Here is a 17,851-nt window from a genome sequence, read left to right as displayed (position 1 = left end):
TCTTAGAAAAATCTGGGCTTTTCCACTTTCTTACACATGCAGGAGAATATAAGACATGAGAAAGAAGCAAAATGAGACTGAATCCCACTTCGTGTGTGTGTGTGTATGTCTCCTCTCATTAGCAAGCGACTTTGTGCGGTAGCTCGTTAGCGCTGAGCTAGCTGAGCGTCAGGGCACCAGTGCAGCTTCATTAAGCAACTGTGACATTTATCTGATCGTTTCCCTGCGACGCATGTACTGCCACGTCTCCATGGCAACCACAAATACATATATACTCGCACTCATAAAGGCAATCATACATTCTCACATAGACGCAGCCTTTTCAGCTGGTCACAGTTATTCATAGAGAGTGACTCCATCAAAGCTGCCCTCTCTCCCCCCTGCAGCAGAGGAATATTGATAATGAATATATGAAATGTGCTGCATACACTGTGCCAGAGTTGTACCTCATGTGGGTGGAATACTGTTTATTGTTAAGTTCAAGTGAATCACAGGCTATACCACACTCCTTTGTTTGGCTCATACAGGGCCCCCGGGAGCCAGTTTACCTCACTGTAAGTCAGTTAGAGAAGAACTAAAAGTGTTCCAAATAATTCAGCCTGCCACTCATTTAGTTTGAGTCACTAATCCTCCTCGCTCTGTCGATGACAAAATCAGTTACAGACTGGGGTTCTGAGGAGGAAAAAAAACAAGCGTGTTGTGTGTACTGTGGTAAAGTTGCTAATCTTGTTTACGGTTTGATGCAGCAGCAGAAAGCATTCAGGCCTATGAAATTAGTTGTTTGTGTGTTTCAGGATGTGTACTTGTGCATTCGGTCTTGTGTGATTAATTCATCCTATTCAGGACAGTCTTGTGCATTCAGTTTGGGTTCCTGTGCACCAGGGCATTTTCAACTCCTCCTTTAACAGAGCCCATAGTATGCATCTTGTAGTTTTTATGATAACATCTCTTTTGTTGTTCAGTCTTTACTTGTGTTACTTATCTACATCACCATGAAACACATTTACTTAATGCATGGCAAGTGATTAGTTTTGTAAGCCTCAAACAAACTATGAGCAGCTACCTCACACGCTGCCATTTTTGAGCAATCAGCCAACCAATCAGAGAGTACTAAACTTTAAACATTTGCAAGAGGCACTGAGGCAATGTACAGTAAAGCTCTAGTCTAGTAGACCCCTCCATTAAAGTTATCAACCTGTATTGGCTTGTTATAAGCACTAAAGAATGCACTCTGAGGAAATAACTGTCTTTGTTTACATGGATATTAGGAACTTTGAAACTATATATATAGATTAATTGATTTCCATTTTGTCATACTTTTTTTTCAGACTAATGCATGCTTTGTCCAATGATGCAATAAAAACTATGCAATATTTCACACCTAAAAAAAAGTCTGAAGAGGGAAACCGTTTTTTGTTTAGCAATTTTCCTGAGTCATATTAGATTTATTGTATGCTGCGGGCTGCCAAGCGGGTTGCAAACCTGTCTAAATTTAAGTCAAACTTTCCAGCATATCTCAGACCAGACATTGCTATGTAAAACAAAAACTATAGTTTTGAATAATGTTATTTCTAATAAAAAGAGTGATGGACAACTAAGTATATCAGGAGGTTCTTTAACACCTGTGTTTTTATTTCAGCCTCCTCCACTTTGTCTGTTTGTGTTTGCATTAGAATCATGTAGGAATCCGTCCACCTCTGTGGAGATGTCACTGTTCAGGTCTGTCCGTGTGTATTTTGATAGTGTTTCAGTAAATGTATGTGTGTTTAGGTGAGTGAGTAGCCGACCTCTCCCTTGGGTGGTAACTGATGTTTCTCACTCTGCTTGTCAACAACATTAGTTCCCCTGTGGGAACGTCGCACACCCTGCGAACATCCTGCCAATGAGAAGAATCGCGTGGCAGCTCGGCCCCTCTGCGAACCCACCGAAGTGTGTGTCAGTGTGCATGTATTTGTGGGGTTAAGGGAGTCAGAGAGGATGTGTGTTCTAGAGCAGAAACAGAAGGGAGAAGCAGCAGGGGGATCAATGCAGCCAACCTGAACTGGAGCCCTAGTGTGTACGCATGTATGATACGTGTGTATGCATGTGTGCCCACTTTGTGAGGGAACACATGCCGAGCTCTGAGTTGTGCTTACTCCTAGACGTTGCTCATCTGCATCTGTCCCCTCCTCGCTTTTACCTGTTTGGCTCGTCCTCTCTTGTCTCTTTCCTGCTGTCGGATGTTACACATTCCCGTCTTGCCACCGTTTGGACTCCAGCTGCGATTAAGACCAGCAGGGGGGTATAGCTGGGAGTAAATGTAGTCATTGGAGCTCACTGCTGTCACGATTTCCCCTTTAAAATCCACCACCAAGCAATATGATGCTTTTTTATTTATATAGTTAGGCCATTGCATCAATGTATTCCAGGACAGAAGAGTTGAAAGGGATCGGTTTCTTCATATGCTCTGAAGATTTGCTGTCATTTTTTTCATATAAATCACTGTGATCTGACCCACTTGCTTGGCACAGCTACAGCGAGTTGATTTCAGCTTTAAAGTTTGCTATTTAAAAATGGGAATCAATAAGGAGGTTGCCATGGGAGGATCTGTACCTTTTTTGGCATTTCCTACACAGGCTTCACTTTTCAGCTAGAAGTTGTGGCATGTATGTTACTTATGGTGACAAATTGAGATGGAAGGACGATTATTTGCCATTTTCTAGTAACTGGCATTGAACACAGACACACTGCGAGCAACCATGTCAGTGTCACTGCTGGGGAATGTTTTTGATCAACATTGGATTTAGCCGGATTTTGTGCACTTGTCAGTTTAAAAAAAACGTCAGTTTAAGCAAATAATTCAATTTAAGTCTGTTCGTTATTGCTTTGTTGGTTTTTTTTTTTTTGTCAAATGAAATAAAGATGACATGATGTCCTCATCCTATATCAGTCATTACCTTTACCTTTTAAAGAAATCACCATGAGAGATTGAAAACTCTATATTTCCACCTAACTGAGCAGATCTCCTCAACTCTACGGAGCTTTTTATTGGCACAGTTATGTTGAGCGACAGTTATAGCTTGACAAGGTCATTTAATTTGATCAGTGACCTTGTCCCAGTATAGAATAACAGGAGGGGAATCATTTTATTGACAGAACTATGTCAGACTCTGTGTTAGTAGGTGGTGATAAACACCTTTCAGCTTGATAGAATTGAGCTTTTTTCCAATTGACCCATTACTTCACAGATCAAAACTACTGACAAATGGCGGCTGATTGACACCATATTGAGTGAATTGGATTTTATAGCTCTGTACATTTACACTTAACTTTGTTTTAGTGTTATACAAATGAAATGCATGCTATCTCTTGCAGCTTCTCTCTGTTGTTACCGACTTATTCGTCTTCTGTGTACCAGCTTCCTCTGTTCATTCGAGGTCAAAACCTGGGGCAGGAACTGTGCAGTGTACACAGAGCGCCTGGGCCAGTTCGAGTCCCATTAGATATACATTTACTTGCTGGAGTAATTCAACTTCCAACTGCATTCTCTGGAGGTGTTAGTCCTATTTAAAGAATTTCAACTTTGTACAATTTCAGTCAAACTAAAAGGTTTGAATTTCAATTCAAATTGATTCATGTTCAGTCCAGTTTTGGTCAGGCCAGCCTGTATTTACCAGCAAAAAGCCTGTTTTTTTCCCCCCTTTTTTTCTTATTTCTAAGCATCCCAGACTCTCTGGTACAATATCTTTTCAAGAAATCTTGTTTCCTGACCGTCATAACACGTCCCAACTGACGGTATTCTCTCTATATGTGCTGAAACTGACAGAGGGGTCTAAGTAAGTCTGTTTTACAGCCTTTGACAGTGACGTTCATTCATTCTAAGTAGCTGCTCTCTGACTGCAGAGCCAGTCGCCTGTGTGTGCCTTCTGTAAAAAATGACAACATTGGTAGGGGAGAAATCTGATTACACTAAGGTTACCAGGTGGATGTATGAGAGATGGTTTGCCAAGAAACAATTCCAGTGCAGAACCTTGAGGTCCATCCATCTATTAGCCATAGTTTCTTTATGCTGTAGAGTGAACCTATCTAAGACAATGGGCACGGAGTGTATCCATCTGAAGGATAACACAGAGAAGCAGACAACTCTTCACACTCTGTCATGTTAGAATGAACCTAACATAGCAGTTTTGGCAATATTATGTAATATCAGACCATAAGTTTTTTATATAATGGTACTTGTAAAGCAGACAATATGAATATCAACCTATTCAAAGGATATTTTTTCTTTTAAACAGAGCCTTTCAAGGTCCCTTCAGTTTTTATGCTAAGTTAGGCTCACCACATCCTGACAGTCATGGATTGATATAGATTTTCTCATCACACTGCTTCAACTTCAGCCAATTAGTCGTTCCAAAATGTGGAACAATTCTTTCTACAGAGGGAAGTTTTAAAGAGCTTTGAAGACGACGCATGAATAAAGAGATAACCATCATAAAGTTTTATGGTCAATACGTTGCAGCTGTAGTTCGGTTGAACAAGCTTGTGGTCTGCTGTCAGTGTGAGGTGTGGGAATAACGGCGCTTAGCAGCTGCTTCAAAGACCTTTCCAGACACTTTCTCGCGGTGTGGCTGAACACACACACACATGCACACTCTCAGTGTAGATCAGCCCTCAGTCACGGCCCCGTGCTGCAGGGAGACTGGAGTGATGGAAGCAATACTTAAGCCATTAAGGCAAACAATTGGCTCAAATTGAGAGGGAGAGATAGAAAAGAAGGGGAAGAAGTGGAAAAGGAGGGAGATGGAGAGGCTATGGCAGGAGTGGATCCACTCAACGACTTAATCCGAGCCCCAGGACACTCTCCTGCTGAGCTTCACACACTTGCACAAGCATGTGCACGCTCACACTAAGGCTCAGTCTGCCTCCAATAACACCTTGTCAGTCTTAGCCACAGGGCCACTCATTCCTTTATAGTAAGGAGAGTCACATACTTCCAACCACCTCAGGAAAAGACAGAGCATGCAATCTACACAAGACAGCTCTGTGAGCATTCGTATGCCTTACGGCTCCCAGTGTAAAGCTATTCATTGTCTTAGCAGGCAGAGTGAATGGTGGAGGGAGTATAGGGCAGACAGTGTCCTGGACGAGGGAGGCGCTCCTCTGACACCGGCTATTGTATAGTCTGCCCCGTGGACTCGCTCAGTCCTCACAAGCCTCACACAAACAGCCAACAATGAGGGCTTGTATCCAGTTATTCCCCCTTCTTCTGTTCTTTTTCTTTCACACAAACATCAACTGTGCGTGTTGAGTGTCAGAGGGCGAAGGCATGATGTGCTCCAGTCTGAACCCAGCGACCGTCGAGGCTCAATCAGGACAGTCGTCTTCGCCGTTTGTGTCCAAACATCAGCCTGCGATAGAGGCAGCAACCATTCGCCGCCACCGCTGCCCTTCCCTCCCTGCTTCCCTTTCCACCCCCTCACCCCCCCGTCAGCTACCACCCTCGGGGCTCCCTCTACATTCAGGCCCCTGCGATTTATCGGACAGCTTAGCAAGGAGTTGTTATTGACCTGAGGACTGTTAGCACTGGTTTGGCTTGTTGACTCCGTCTCCAGTTCTGGCGTTTTTATTTGACATGTCCTTTAAGTCCTTTAAAGAATTGGGCGTTTCTGCCGAGCGCCTTGGCTCTTTCTGCAAAAGATGGATGGCCCGTGTTCAAAGGTCTGGATGTTTTTTTTTCCCTCCCTCCCAGTCTTTCTCTATATCTGCCTCCCCCTCCCTCTCATCCCCCTACTTTCCTTCGCTCTTTCTCTTTTTCTCTTGCTGAGCTTTATAATGTTGCATTAGTGTTGTCAGCTAACCAAGCCTGGGATTTGGCTTTGTTTTTTGTTTCGCTTCTTAAGATAATGCTATTTCTCTCCCCTGTCGAGACTAACAAAAGGGAAAGTAGAGCAATAAAGCAGCACAGCCATTGACTTTGGTTTCATCAAATTGGTTCTTAACCATTTTAAATAGACCACAGGCCTTGATGGCAGTGTGTGCGTGTTTGCAACCATGTGCGCATGATTGTTCAAAACATAGTCACGCTCTTTCTTGTGCATGCTCATCTCCATCAGGCCTTGCTGCAGAAAGCCTTTCCTCGTCTTTATTCACCAAAAAAAGGAGACCAGCTCAAGTTAGCATTCCAACCGTGTGGCCCAACGAGTGTGTTTTGGGAAGATAAGTATTGCTGCTCTGCAGTGAGAAAGGGTAGAGGCACTTCACCTCCATTTCATATGCATTCCAGATGTGGACGTATAACCAGACTGATCAGCATGTAAGCATCTGGGTCCTTTTAAAGGACCTGGAGGTTTACTGTACTGGTTAAGCAATGTAATCTCTCTCACATTAACACGCTACGCACATCTTATGCAGCATCCATTCATGAATACAAACATGCACCAGCATTCACTCATGCAGCACGATGGCCGGCAGGCACACATACATTCAGAAAGCGTCTCTCACCACAGTTCATATCTTGTGTGGAGAAAAGCCAAAGAAAACATTGTGGATGGAGTTTGTCGTCTTTGGGGTTGTGCTGTAAAGTGAGGGGAATCAAATCTGAGTTACCGAAACCCTCAAGATGCATCGCTATATATCTGTACCGTCCAAAATCCACATTTAGCATCAGAATGAATTGTCAGTGTCAGGTCAGTATGTGTAAAAAATTGCCAGCTTCAGGGATATCAGACTGTAAAACCAGAATTGAAGGCTGTCTCACTCAGCAGTAAGGAGCTGCCAAGGCACCCAAGAAAATGTTGTTACTGTGGCTTTCTCTGAGTTTCAGCGTCACTGTGGATGGTCTGAAAGTTGTTTTAGAAGCTTTTCCCTGAGATATGAGGGAAAATTCAACGGTGATATTGGCTTTGTATTCCTAATTTGCGGATATGTGGCATTTTTCTGTTGTTTCTACATACAAATGATCTTTGTCCAAATGTAAATCCTGTGGTTTTTAAATGTTACGATTAACGAAAGGAGCTGTGCAAGTGTTTCCTTTATGGATTCAGAACATCAAGCCACCTTAACCTTAAGGGCGACTGGCCATTTTTATTATTACAGCTGCCTCAAATGTAATTTTTTAATATATATCCTGTAATTATGTCAAATGGCACTGATAGAGATTGAAAAGACTTGGTGGACCAAAAGCTGCCCAGCAACAAGGCCATATTTGATGCAGCTTTCTGTGACTTTTACTTGGTTTAATTATGTGCAAATATTGGGGAACTCTAGGGATTTATAATGGTGCTATGTGTTCCCAAGCTCTCTAAGAAGATAATTAAGATTTTTTTCATTCGAAAAAAACAATAAAGCACTAACAGTTCCAACAGATAATGGATATGAGATTCCTGAGTTATCGTTGTCATTGGTGTTAAGATTTGTTGTCACGGTCTAAGTCACAGCATTTAAAGTTCCGCCTTCTGCTTATGCCAACAGTAACGGCACGGCTGGAAAGATGAACGGGGCGCTGGAGCATTCGGATCAGCCAGACCCGGACGCCATCAAGATGTTTGTGGGCCAGATTCCACGCTCTTGGTCAGAGAAAGAGCTGAAGGAGCTGTTTGAGCCGTACGGAGCCGTCTACCAGATCAACATCCTCCGAGACCGCAGCCAGAACCCTCCACAGAGCAAAGGTGCTGACGCAAACACGCACGCACAGTGGTTATCCATGTCTGGCTTTCTTTTTCTTTCTTTCCTAGCTGCAATCTATCTTTGATATTCACTGCTGTCCTTCATCCTTCTGCTTTTATGGTCTTCCTCTCCTTCTTTGTCTTCCTTTCCTTAAGTGTGCTTGCATGTCTGTGTATTTGCATGTGTCTTATGTTACTCCATGTTTTTTTCATTTACTTTTTCACCCCCCCCCCTTCCTTTTTCTCTTTGACTTGAAGGCATAACACCCACATGTTTTCCTTACATAAGACACATGCAAATGACACATATGCAATGCATGTTTATGAATCCAAATGCACAAACAGAAAACACAAACCCACTTTTTCCCCCCTCAGGGATGCACGGCGGTCATGCTATAAGGGGCCGTCCCGGCCATTTAATGGCTGAACAAATTGTTTATGTGCAAAATTAGACAAGCAAACACTCATTTCGTGCACCATTTAAAGACAAAGACCTACCTTGCCAGACTTACAAAGTCGATTGTGCGAAACTGCGTGATTTGCAGCTATTTTCTCCCATTCCCTTTCTTTTTTTTTTTCTTCTGATGAATTCGTCAAGTGTGAGAGCAAACAATAAAGACAGCAGCAATGAACGGGCAGACAATAGCGTTGCCACATTAACAGGCATCAACCAGAGTGGGGGCTGATGACACTCCAGATGAGACATGGAGAGTGGGATGAAAGTAAAGAGACCGAATGAGAGGATGACTGAAAGGGAGACGTGGTGCTTCCATCCAACTGTAAAGTACATTTCAAGTTTCAGACTGTCTCTTGAAACAAAATAGGAATCACAGAGATGACATGCGTGAAGGTATTAAACACTCGTGGAATTTGATAAAGGGGTTTTTATTTTTTGGGCAGTGTCATCTTCAACATTTTCTGTAATCAATGATAATTTAATGTTGCAACAAACTGTCAGAAATCCACAAAGTCGAGCAAAGACACGAGATATCGAGGACTTTCATACATTTTGAATTGTCTGTTTGGATACAAGATTATTGCTGCCTCTAGTAAAGCAATTTTTCTAATCCAGTAAAATTATTATTCTGTAAATAAGTCATAAGCAAGAGCTGTAAAAGGTCATTATTGTTAACACTGGTCCTGGTTCTTGAGTTTCTTTTGGCTACTTGGGGAAATATTCTGGTTTTGTTTAGATATTTGACTCTTTCACCGATATTGTCAAGTAATATTCACAAAAGTTACTCAAAAAAGGAGGTGCCAGACTGGATTCTGAGGGGGAAAAAGGAACAGGGAATGCAATGTTGCAACTGCTGCTCAGGATCGCAGTTTCTTAGATACAGTCAGTGTTGAATCAGCAGAAAAGAGCACATTATATGCCAAACTGCCCAAGGCCCCCATAATGTATCCCCATGGGTCCCAGAAGTTACAGCACAGTTTGCAATGCAGTGATCAATGGTGTCCTAAAGCCACATATTTGGCCCATACTCTCTAACAGGTCAATCTGTTGACATATTGAAGTGTTTTCAAACCATTTTTCATGTTAGTAAGATAGTAATTTGAGTAGGATTTGTTTTCTTACAAAACTTATTCTCGAATACGTCACATGCATGCTATAGCTGTCATTTTAGGAACAAAACTACATTTGATGCATGCAAAAGTTTGAGCAGCTCCGGTTTTTGGCGTGGAAAAAAATAAATATATATATATATATATATATATATATATATATATAGGACATATCAAGAGTTTTCAGCTCTCCCATAAGGTTTATCAAGGCATAAGATCTTAATTAGCTTATTTCAGTGGCATTTATTTTGGAATGCACTCGTGAGAGGGAGATTTTACAACTTCAAACCTTGCAGTCAGCAGCCATGGATTCTGTCAACCGCCAATCACAAAATTCATAGAACTGATGCCCACAAAGCAAGAAAAGATCATAAAATATAGACAAGCTGTGTCCTCCTTCTGTAGTAATGTAATTCAGGAGTAGTTGCTCTCTGGAACAGTTAAGGTTAAGTTGAACCTGTTTGACTTCAAAAGACTTTCAGGACGATTTGGCAGATTCTGGAGTTCTATTGTGCTGCTAATAGGACTGCACTAATATTAAAAGTCATCAGAGGAAAACCAAGATTTAGCATCAGAAATGTGCAAATCAATAAGCAAAGGAGCCCGACTCATTTTTGAAATTAGTTGATTTACAAATGTGTGATAGAAAGAGAGGGGGGGGTTGTATTTCATTAATAGAGCACTTCTCCAGCTGTTTGGCCTGAGGGTGTATGGATCATGATTTGGGTTTGTGCTGCAGCTCGCACCACTTGGAGCATTTCTCTGTCAGAGGAAACGATATGCCAGCAAATTCTCAACATTAAATGATTAACAGACATTTGACATTCCAGAATGAATTTACAGGTGCAAACTGAAGGTTTCGCTCTCTCTAATACCCAAACCTTAACACGAAGGAAAATTCAGGGGTCGGGCCTCAAACGAGCAGTGCTAAAAGACGGTATGAGAATCTCGAAATTGCAATCTTTTTGCAGGAAGAACGGGAGGAAATCTACCACACAAGAGAAAGAATGAAAAAGTGTTTACAAGCTGTTAGACTCGTGAACGGCAGTAGACATTTTGACAAGGGGTGCCCAAACACTTGCTTACCTTGCTTCAATTTTCCCTCCAGGTTTTGTTTTTGGCCATTATTTTTGTATGATTCCACCTTGAACTTTCCTCAGGTGAGCATGGTGTTGGTTTTTGTCAGACAGGCAGGTGAGATGACAAGTTCTAGATATTGACATTGTACTGAGTATGTGTTTTGAAACGGAATTTAATTTCCAGTGGTTAAAAGACGTGTCCATCACCTCCCTGCACCGTCACCTTTAGTGATTCTAGTTTTTGTCCCTGTGATTTATTTTCTGGCTTCATCCGCTTGTGAGTCGCATAGTTTATGCAAGCATGGATAAGGCATTCTTCCAGCAGTCAAATCAGCTAATTCATGCACATCAACACACTTTGTGGTTGTGTGCCTTTAGCCTTGAGATGTCTCCTTTCCCCACTAGCCTCATCTCCCTCCTCTTCCTCCACTGTAAGGGTGGGGCTGGGTGTATATAGGCGGTTGTTGCCCCTTCTGTCCTTCAGCTCCCTCAAATGTCCCGCTTCATCTTCACTACCCTTGAAATGAGTTGTTTTTACGGTTGATGAGTCAAAAGTATCACTCATCAGGGGAAAAAAAGAAACTCAGCCACCTATCACACCTTTCATTTTTCTCCTCGGAATGGCGGTCCCCCTCTGTATGCCTCATCCTCTTTCTGCAGTCCCTTTCTGTGCTCTGAGGTGGAGTGTATTAAGAGGAAATGTAGCATTTGATTGGGCTCTTACTGGCCTTGTTATATGCAGGCTTTGAGCACTGTTGTTGTTTTCTCATAGTTAGGTAAGCCGCCTGGCCTCATCTGCACCCTCTCAGCTGCAGTCGCCCCCTCGCTGGCTTCGCATTTGAAATTTCACCAGCGTCAGGGAAGCTATGGCCTCTCTTGCCTCAACGTGTTTATTTTAAATTAGCGCCAGTGTTGTTTGAAAAAGGTCTCGGTCATTTGGGGCAAATGAGCCCACTCCAATGCCCCGGTGGTGACCCAGAGGAACTTTTTCCTTTCTTTATGAAGCAGCAGCATGGGTTTAAACGAGCTTGTTAGTCGCACTGTTCCAAAGGAAAAAGTTTCATAGCTGCAGCTGTAAACCAGAACAACTCCAGTAACTTCTTTATCTCCCTCTTTCAGTTTTGTTTACATCCTCATTAACCAAGAGTTATGTAACTTCAAAAAAAGACAATGAACAGTAAAAGATAAGTTCTACATAAAATGCTCATAGAGGATTTTTGCCCTTGAACACTAATGACAAAATTAATTATTGTTGAACTCCGACAAGTCAGTCCGCTTTACATTATCTGAATTCTCTAAATAAAGTTAAAAAAAATAAATAAATAAAGTTAAGAAGACACAACCTCTATGTTAATGCCTCCCTCAAGATTCAGTTTCTCGAGTTAGAACTGAAGTTTCAACTAGATATTCCTGAAAATGCCAGAAATTAGGTTGCTGTCACAGAAAGCTGCCATAGTGACTTCTTTGGTTGTCAATATGTGTCAAGGTCATTTAGTATTTGCAACTTAAAAGTTATTCACCATTCATAGGTTAAAAAAAAAAAGCATTAAAGTAACCCACTTTAAGCCTTTAAAATGACTTAGATTCGCCCTGTTTACGACAAAGACTGTCTTTTATTCAGCTGAGGCAGATAGCTGAGGCCGGTCAACACCGGAGAAGCCGTGATTTTTCAAGCAAGACAACCCATTGCTGAGTTTGTTAATCAGGAGGTGCAGGAACACAGAATGGGCTCTGTTTCAGCTTCTTTTTCAACGCGATGCATGAGGCTGTGTCACGATGCACAGTTAAGTCGGGGAGGGGATCGATTTATTGACTGAAATATGACGTCTCTGCTATGTTTGATCTTGATACTCCCGCTTTCAGTTTTATAATTGTGGGCTTTTTGGGTTGACCTATCACATGAGAGATCAAAACAATTAACAAACAATTTAGATGGCAGCAAATGTTAAGCGATGTTATACCTGTAGATACCCTGTTGTTACCGGCTTCCTCTGTTATTTCTGGGTTGGGCACACGGCCTATGCTTTGGCTAGTTTGTGCCCAGTTAAACATATACATGCAGGAGTAATTTGTCTGCCAACTCTCTATCTGTGTGTGTGTGTTAATTCTACTTTAAGAAATTTAATTCAGTGTTATTTCCATAATACTAGAATGTATTTTAAAGCTGATTTTAGGTTAAGTATCACAATAATTGATTATTTCCAGCATACTTAGGTACTGATTAATTCATAAACAGGAATTCAAAAGGGAAGAGCGCCTTCCATTAGATTTTGTTTGCACACAGGTAATAGCATGTTGCTAAATGCTAACATAAGATGAATCTTATTCCTGATGGTCAGCCTTGAGCAGCAGTTAAGAAATGGACAGCTTGAATTTGTAATATGGAGCCCATCACGAATGCACCTCAGTCCAAAGGTGCACAGGCATAGTGTTGATTGTTTTCCACCTAATTCAAAAAAAAAAAGCCATATGACAATGTAGAAAGGGTTCAATTGAAGTTTGACCCAATTCAATGCCCCCCGTCTTGACATTCCCAGTAGAAAACTTCATTTCCAGTGGAGGTGATTTTCCTGCTGATTTCACCAAGCTGAAAACAATGCATTGCTCGGTCCTGAAGGTAAACCCATCTGTTTTCCTTTGTTTCATCCCGCCAGCATTTCGGAGTTGTAAAATTGAACTTTACTAAGTCAGATTTGGCCTGAAATTGGACTACTGTGCATAAATTAATGATTAATTAAAAGACGCTGATAGATAAAACCAGAAACTTAATACTCGCTTGGAGCTCTGGCTAAACCACAGTTTTGCACGTCAAACCAGCAAGTGGATATCTGTGGATCAGTGTAATCCCCCCCCCATCTTATTATTGTCATCATCTGGCGTTGCGTGGCGGTCTTGAGTGCTGCTTGAGAGGCTGACAAAAATAAAATTCCTTGAGCAAAACACAAGTCATTTTGTGAATGTTTTTGCCCAATCAGAATATCATAATTCCAAATATCATAACAGCTTCCAAAAATGCATACTGCGAATACTTTAAATGATCTCTTTAAGCCTGTTTAGTTTAGTTAGAAGCCAAAACATAATAAATCACAGAGCACAGTTTGGAAGTAAGCTCGGTTTCCTTTAGCAAGTTCCCAGATTTTTGCGTTTGGTCCCAAAGCAGTAAATTGTTTCCCTTTGTACATCGTGCAGAATCCATTTAGCGGTTTGACCCAGGTATGTGCATTAAGCATGTGTATGTATGTGTGTGTGTGTGTACATTAATGCTGACTAGGACAGTCATGGGAATATCACAGCACTACTGTTGGTTTAATGCGTTTGGAGTTAATAACCAGATGACCGAATGAGCAGGGGAGGAGGGGAGTGAGTGAGAAATGGAGCAATTTGCCATTTTGTGCTGAAAGAGAGATAGAGATGGAGGGGCAGATAAAAAGAGAATGCGACAAGGAGAGCCAGAGGGGTAAACAGAAAATGGTCCTCTTGCTAAAACACAACCGTGAGCTCCATGACGACTTTGTTGCAGTGTGTGTGTCTGTGTTTTGGCAGGGGATGCGCTATGTCATTTATCTTAATGATACAGTGTAGCCCACATGAGCTTCTGAGACAGAGGCACGCGTACAATAAGTTTAATGTCTTCATTAAATTGTTCTGTTCACGACAAAAATCTGTGCACAACATGACATGGATTGAAAAAAAAAAAAAAGAGAGAGAGACTTTAACAAATTAAATGTAAGCTACCTGTGCTTTGAATCATGTGGAACTTGGACTGAATGGTAGAGTTATTATGATGAAGAAAAAGCTTGTTGATGAAGGGATTCTGTCAGCCTGACCTGTGAGTTACTAGAAGGCAAAGCGAGGGCTGAATGGTTATGTTTGGAAGCAAATTCAATTTTCCAAAAGCAAGAGACACAAAATTCATAGTGACTTCAGTCCGATTCTGCAGGTATCTGGGTTTTAGAAAGGGATCATTCAGATTTCACTGAAGCTTGTTGACCATACTCTCAGGTGGATGTATCACCAAGGCAACCTGCAAAATGTAATGGTGCTATGTAATCACAGCATAAATGTTAGATTTTCAAAGTTTATTTTAGGCAAAACCAGAGAGAGATTTCTAAACAAACCAAACCGTAACGATGTGTACATGCACAGCATTATTCCAACTATATTTCAAATATGGTTTGTGCATGAGTTGCAGATCGGATATTTTATTCATATATGTTTATATGTTAAGGAACATACTCAGACTCGTGTCCACATGGGATTCCCCTGTGCAATTGTAGCCATTTCAACATTCAAAGTTTTATCCAAGTCGGGTTTCTAACTCTTTTCTTTTCACTGAATTCTGCACTGAACACCTCCAGAGCCAGAGTTGCCAGATGTTGTAACAGAAACAAGCCACATGATTTATGAAAGCAAACCCTTAAAAAAAGAGCAACCGTGTTCTTAAAAGAAAACGGGCCCAAAGTCGTTGGGTGCTTCCTTCTCATTATGCTCCGTCCTAGATAATGTCTGCTTTATTTACACTAACCTGCTCAAAGGTTTTTCCAATATGTAACTCAGTGGAGCATAAATTTACCAACACAGACGCCAACGGGTAAGACTTTCTTGAAAAAGTCTACATCAGAATGCTGGAGGGTGGAGTTGTCATCGTGTACTTTCACTTTTTGCTTAGCTATAGGCACCGGAACGACTTGGTTAGGTTCACACACTTAAAACTACTTGGTTTGATTCTAAAAACGTCGTGGCCTCCCTAAAATAAGATCCTCTCATTCTGCGCGAATTAAGCTTGGCAGCATGAACGAAATTATTTCTGTTCAGTTTAATGTTGTCCCATGAGACCAGGCTGAATTGCACAACAGGACAGAGTAGTCATAACCTTTCCATTTTGAAGACAAAGTTACTACAAAGCCAGAATTAGGAGGGAACAGCTAACATGCTCTGTTAAATATTAAATTAACTGCTAATATCTCTAATGGGTGACTCTCCTGCCAAGAAAGACGGCATCGGCCATTTCAGTGCCCAAAAATAGCACATTATGTTCATCTGACAGAGGCCTTGAGGGCCTTCAGAAATGATTACAGATGCAATGGAGGTAGTGAGATTATGTTATATTAGCACTATTAAAGCCAGTGAAAGGTGGATGTAAGATTGCATATTCATATATATATTTCCCAAACTATTTCATTAAGCGAATCACATGTTGTTAAGCAACACATTACAGTATTGTCAGCTTGAAATAGGTCCAGTATATGTGATCAGTTCAGATCATGTCTGAAGAATGTACCTTTTCAATTGGATCTTGCCAAACCGGCTCTCTTTGTAAATAGATATGTAACTTTCATCATTTCTGTGTGCCAAATACCGAGCACTTCTACAAGACTTCCACCTGCACCCATGTGATTTAGTACCAGAGCCAATCCCTTACCTGCAGTGTTACTGAAGTCTAATCCAGGCCCGTCTCTGTAGGAGCCAGAAGACAGCCTCAAGCGTTTAGCAGCATGCATAGACAAAAAGGATGTTGCAGATTGAAATGTCATCTTGATGGCTAATAAAAGATGAAGCTGAATTCCAGTGAATATTGCAGACATAATTTCAAACTTGGAGATAAACACATGCACAGATTACAGCCTGTGATTTTCGATCACTGCTCAGATCAGAATCTCCCTGCCTGGGTTACTCTGATGCCGCATCAAGGGACTCACACCCGTCCAATGGCAGACATCGGTTTTGCAAGCCAACTGTCTCCTCTCACTAAGCTATGGCAACGCTGAGCGAACTCTCTTCCGTCCAAGACAATTATCTGCTCTAATGGATTCAGTTGAGATGAGGCCGACCTGAGACGGGGGACTGATTTATTTCATTCTTTCCTAAAGCAGAGCGGCCAATTATATCGCCTTAACTAGACGTTAGCTTTTTTAGTCGGCTAACCAGGCCCAATTAGAGAGCAGCTGCAGGTGGATTTTAATGGGAGATATTTTTTGTGTGTGTGTGTGTGGATCCTCAGCTCATCTGTGCCTCTTTTTTTCTCTCTGTTTATACTTTTGCATGCCTCAGCGACAGAGAGAGTTGCTTGGTTATAAGCAAAGTTGCAGAGCTTGAGTTTTTTTCACCCTTTCCGAGCACTTCAGGGTCATCCTGGAGGCTTTGAATTCCAGAAAGCGGTGTTGTTGCTTCTGCAGCAAGAGAGGGAGCGAGGGAGGATTTGGAAGTGTGGGGCGGGTGACATTGGTGCTTTTCCACCAAAGTAACCAGTGGATTGTATAGATTTGTGAAGTGCCGCGAGCTGGACCGAGTCCTACGTTAACAGGATTAGAACATCAGCCAAATGCCCGTCAGAGAGGCAGCATTGTTTGAAGCCATCCACTCATCCTCTCCCTGTTTTTCCATCTGTAAATCTGTTCTTTATTGGGCTGTCAAACTCAGAATGTGCTCTCTGTCGTTTCCTGCCTATCCCTGCTGTCACTCAGCAGCTCTTTGACACACATAAATTATACACCTTAAGGGGCATTTTTAAAGCTGCAGAAGGCAGAGAGGGATCAGTGGTATGGGGGCAAGAAATATCGTGAGTTGGAGGATGTATCCTGTACCACCCAGAGGCTTGTGTGATCGGTAATTGCTGTAGTTAATGTGGGTCAGCGGTTGAGTGGAACCCCAGGGGTCAGATGGAAAGTGGAGGGGAACGAAAAGGAACTGGAGTGATGGAGGGAGAAAAAGTGAGTCACTGTAAGCACACTGCCTCGGGTGGAGGGATTTGGGGTGAAGCTCTGTGATAACCCTCCCAACACCTGCCTCTTTTTACCCTTTTTAATAACCATACTCCCATTCTGCTGCATTGCAAGGCATTCCTTCTTTTCACTCACCCCAGCCCCATCCTCAGTCTGTGCTGATTCAGCCCCACACATTTGTGTACTGCACAGAGCAGCAGTTGCTAACCTGGAGGTTAAATAAGACGGGAGGGAAGATTTTAGCACTTTTGGCAAATAGAAATTATGTAAATTTTTCAGACTATTGATACAGTATAATTCTACCTCCAGAGAATTTTGAATATTACTCAAATAAATCAATTTAGAGATAAACATATTCAAAGGCTAACTGGGTGATAAATTGCACTTTAGATATATGCAAACTCAGATAAAGCATGGCAAATGCAGCACATATACTTTTATTTTAAGGAATAACCAGGAATTACCTGCAATTGCACTTCACTTTCCATCAAAATCATCATCTGTAACATTAAAAATGTACCAAAGCTGAGCTCATTCTCTCAAGAATTCCGTACATCTACGACTTATCCTTTTTTTTTCTACCACTGCATGATGTGGCTGAACTTACTTCAACTTTAACAACAGATTTACGAACTGTGTTCTCTGGTTTTTTAAAGCCAGCACATGGATTCTCCTCAGAGAACACGGAAGTATGCTGGCATGCAAGAGTTCAGCATCCCTGCTGTTACACCCCTGTGCATCTCCTCTGCCCTTGCAGTGGTAGTGTAAAGGGTCTTTGATGATGTGTGGGATTAGTTCTTAGTTTAACGTCTTCACTTGGTTCTCCTGTGAAGGTAAAATG

At 41.8% G+C, this 17,851-nt stretch overlaps 1 protein-coding gene across 20 annotated transcripts in view; it reads left to right on the top strand.

The window, feature by feature from the left end:
* The window catches only part of celf2 (cugbp, Elav-like family member 2), a 216,429-nt gene that overhangs the window by 122,603 nt on the left and 75,975 nt on the right, over positions 1-17,851 (top strand). For 19 of the 20 annotated variants that reach the window (XM_072377041.1, XM_072377040.1, XM_072377046.1 and 16 more), the window contains one exon: positions 7,450-7,646. In XM_072377041.1, coding sequence (XP_072233142.1) covers positions 7,450-7,646 — 197 coding nt within the window. Of the gene's footprint in view, positions 1-5,369; positions 5,698-7,449; positions 7,647-17,851 lie in introns of those variants that run through there. The other variant, XM_072377042.1, reaches the window with a different exon arrangement.

Source organism: Leuresthes tenuis, unplaced genomic scaffold, assembly GCF_036924035.1.
Source record: "Leuresthes tenuis unplaced genomic scaffold, fLeuTen1.0.hap1 SCAF_23, whole genome shotgun sequence".
In the NCBI taxonomy this organism is placed as follows: Eukaryota; Metazoa; Chordata; class Actinopteri; order Atheriniformes; family Atherinopsidae; genus Leuresthes; species Leuresthes tenuis.
The sequence above is the reverse complement of the archived record's forward strand: the minus strand, read 5'-3'. Positions and strand labels throughout refer to the sequence as shown.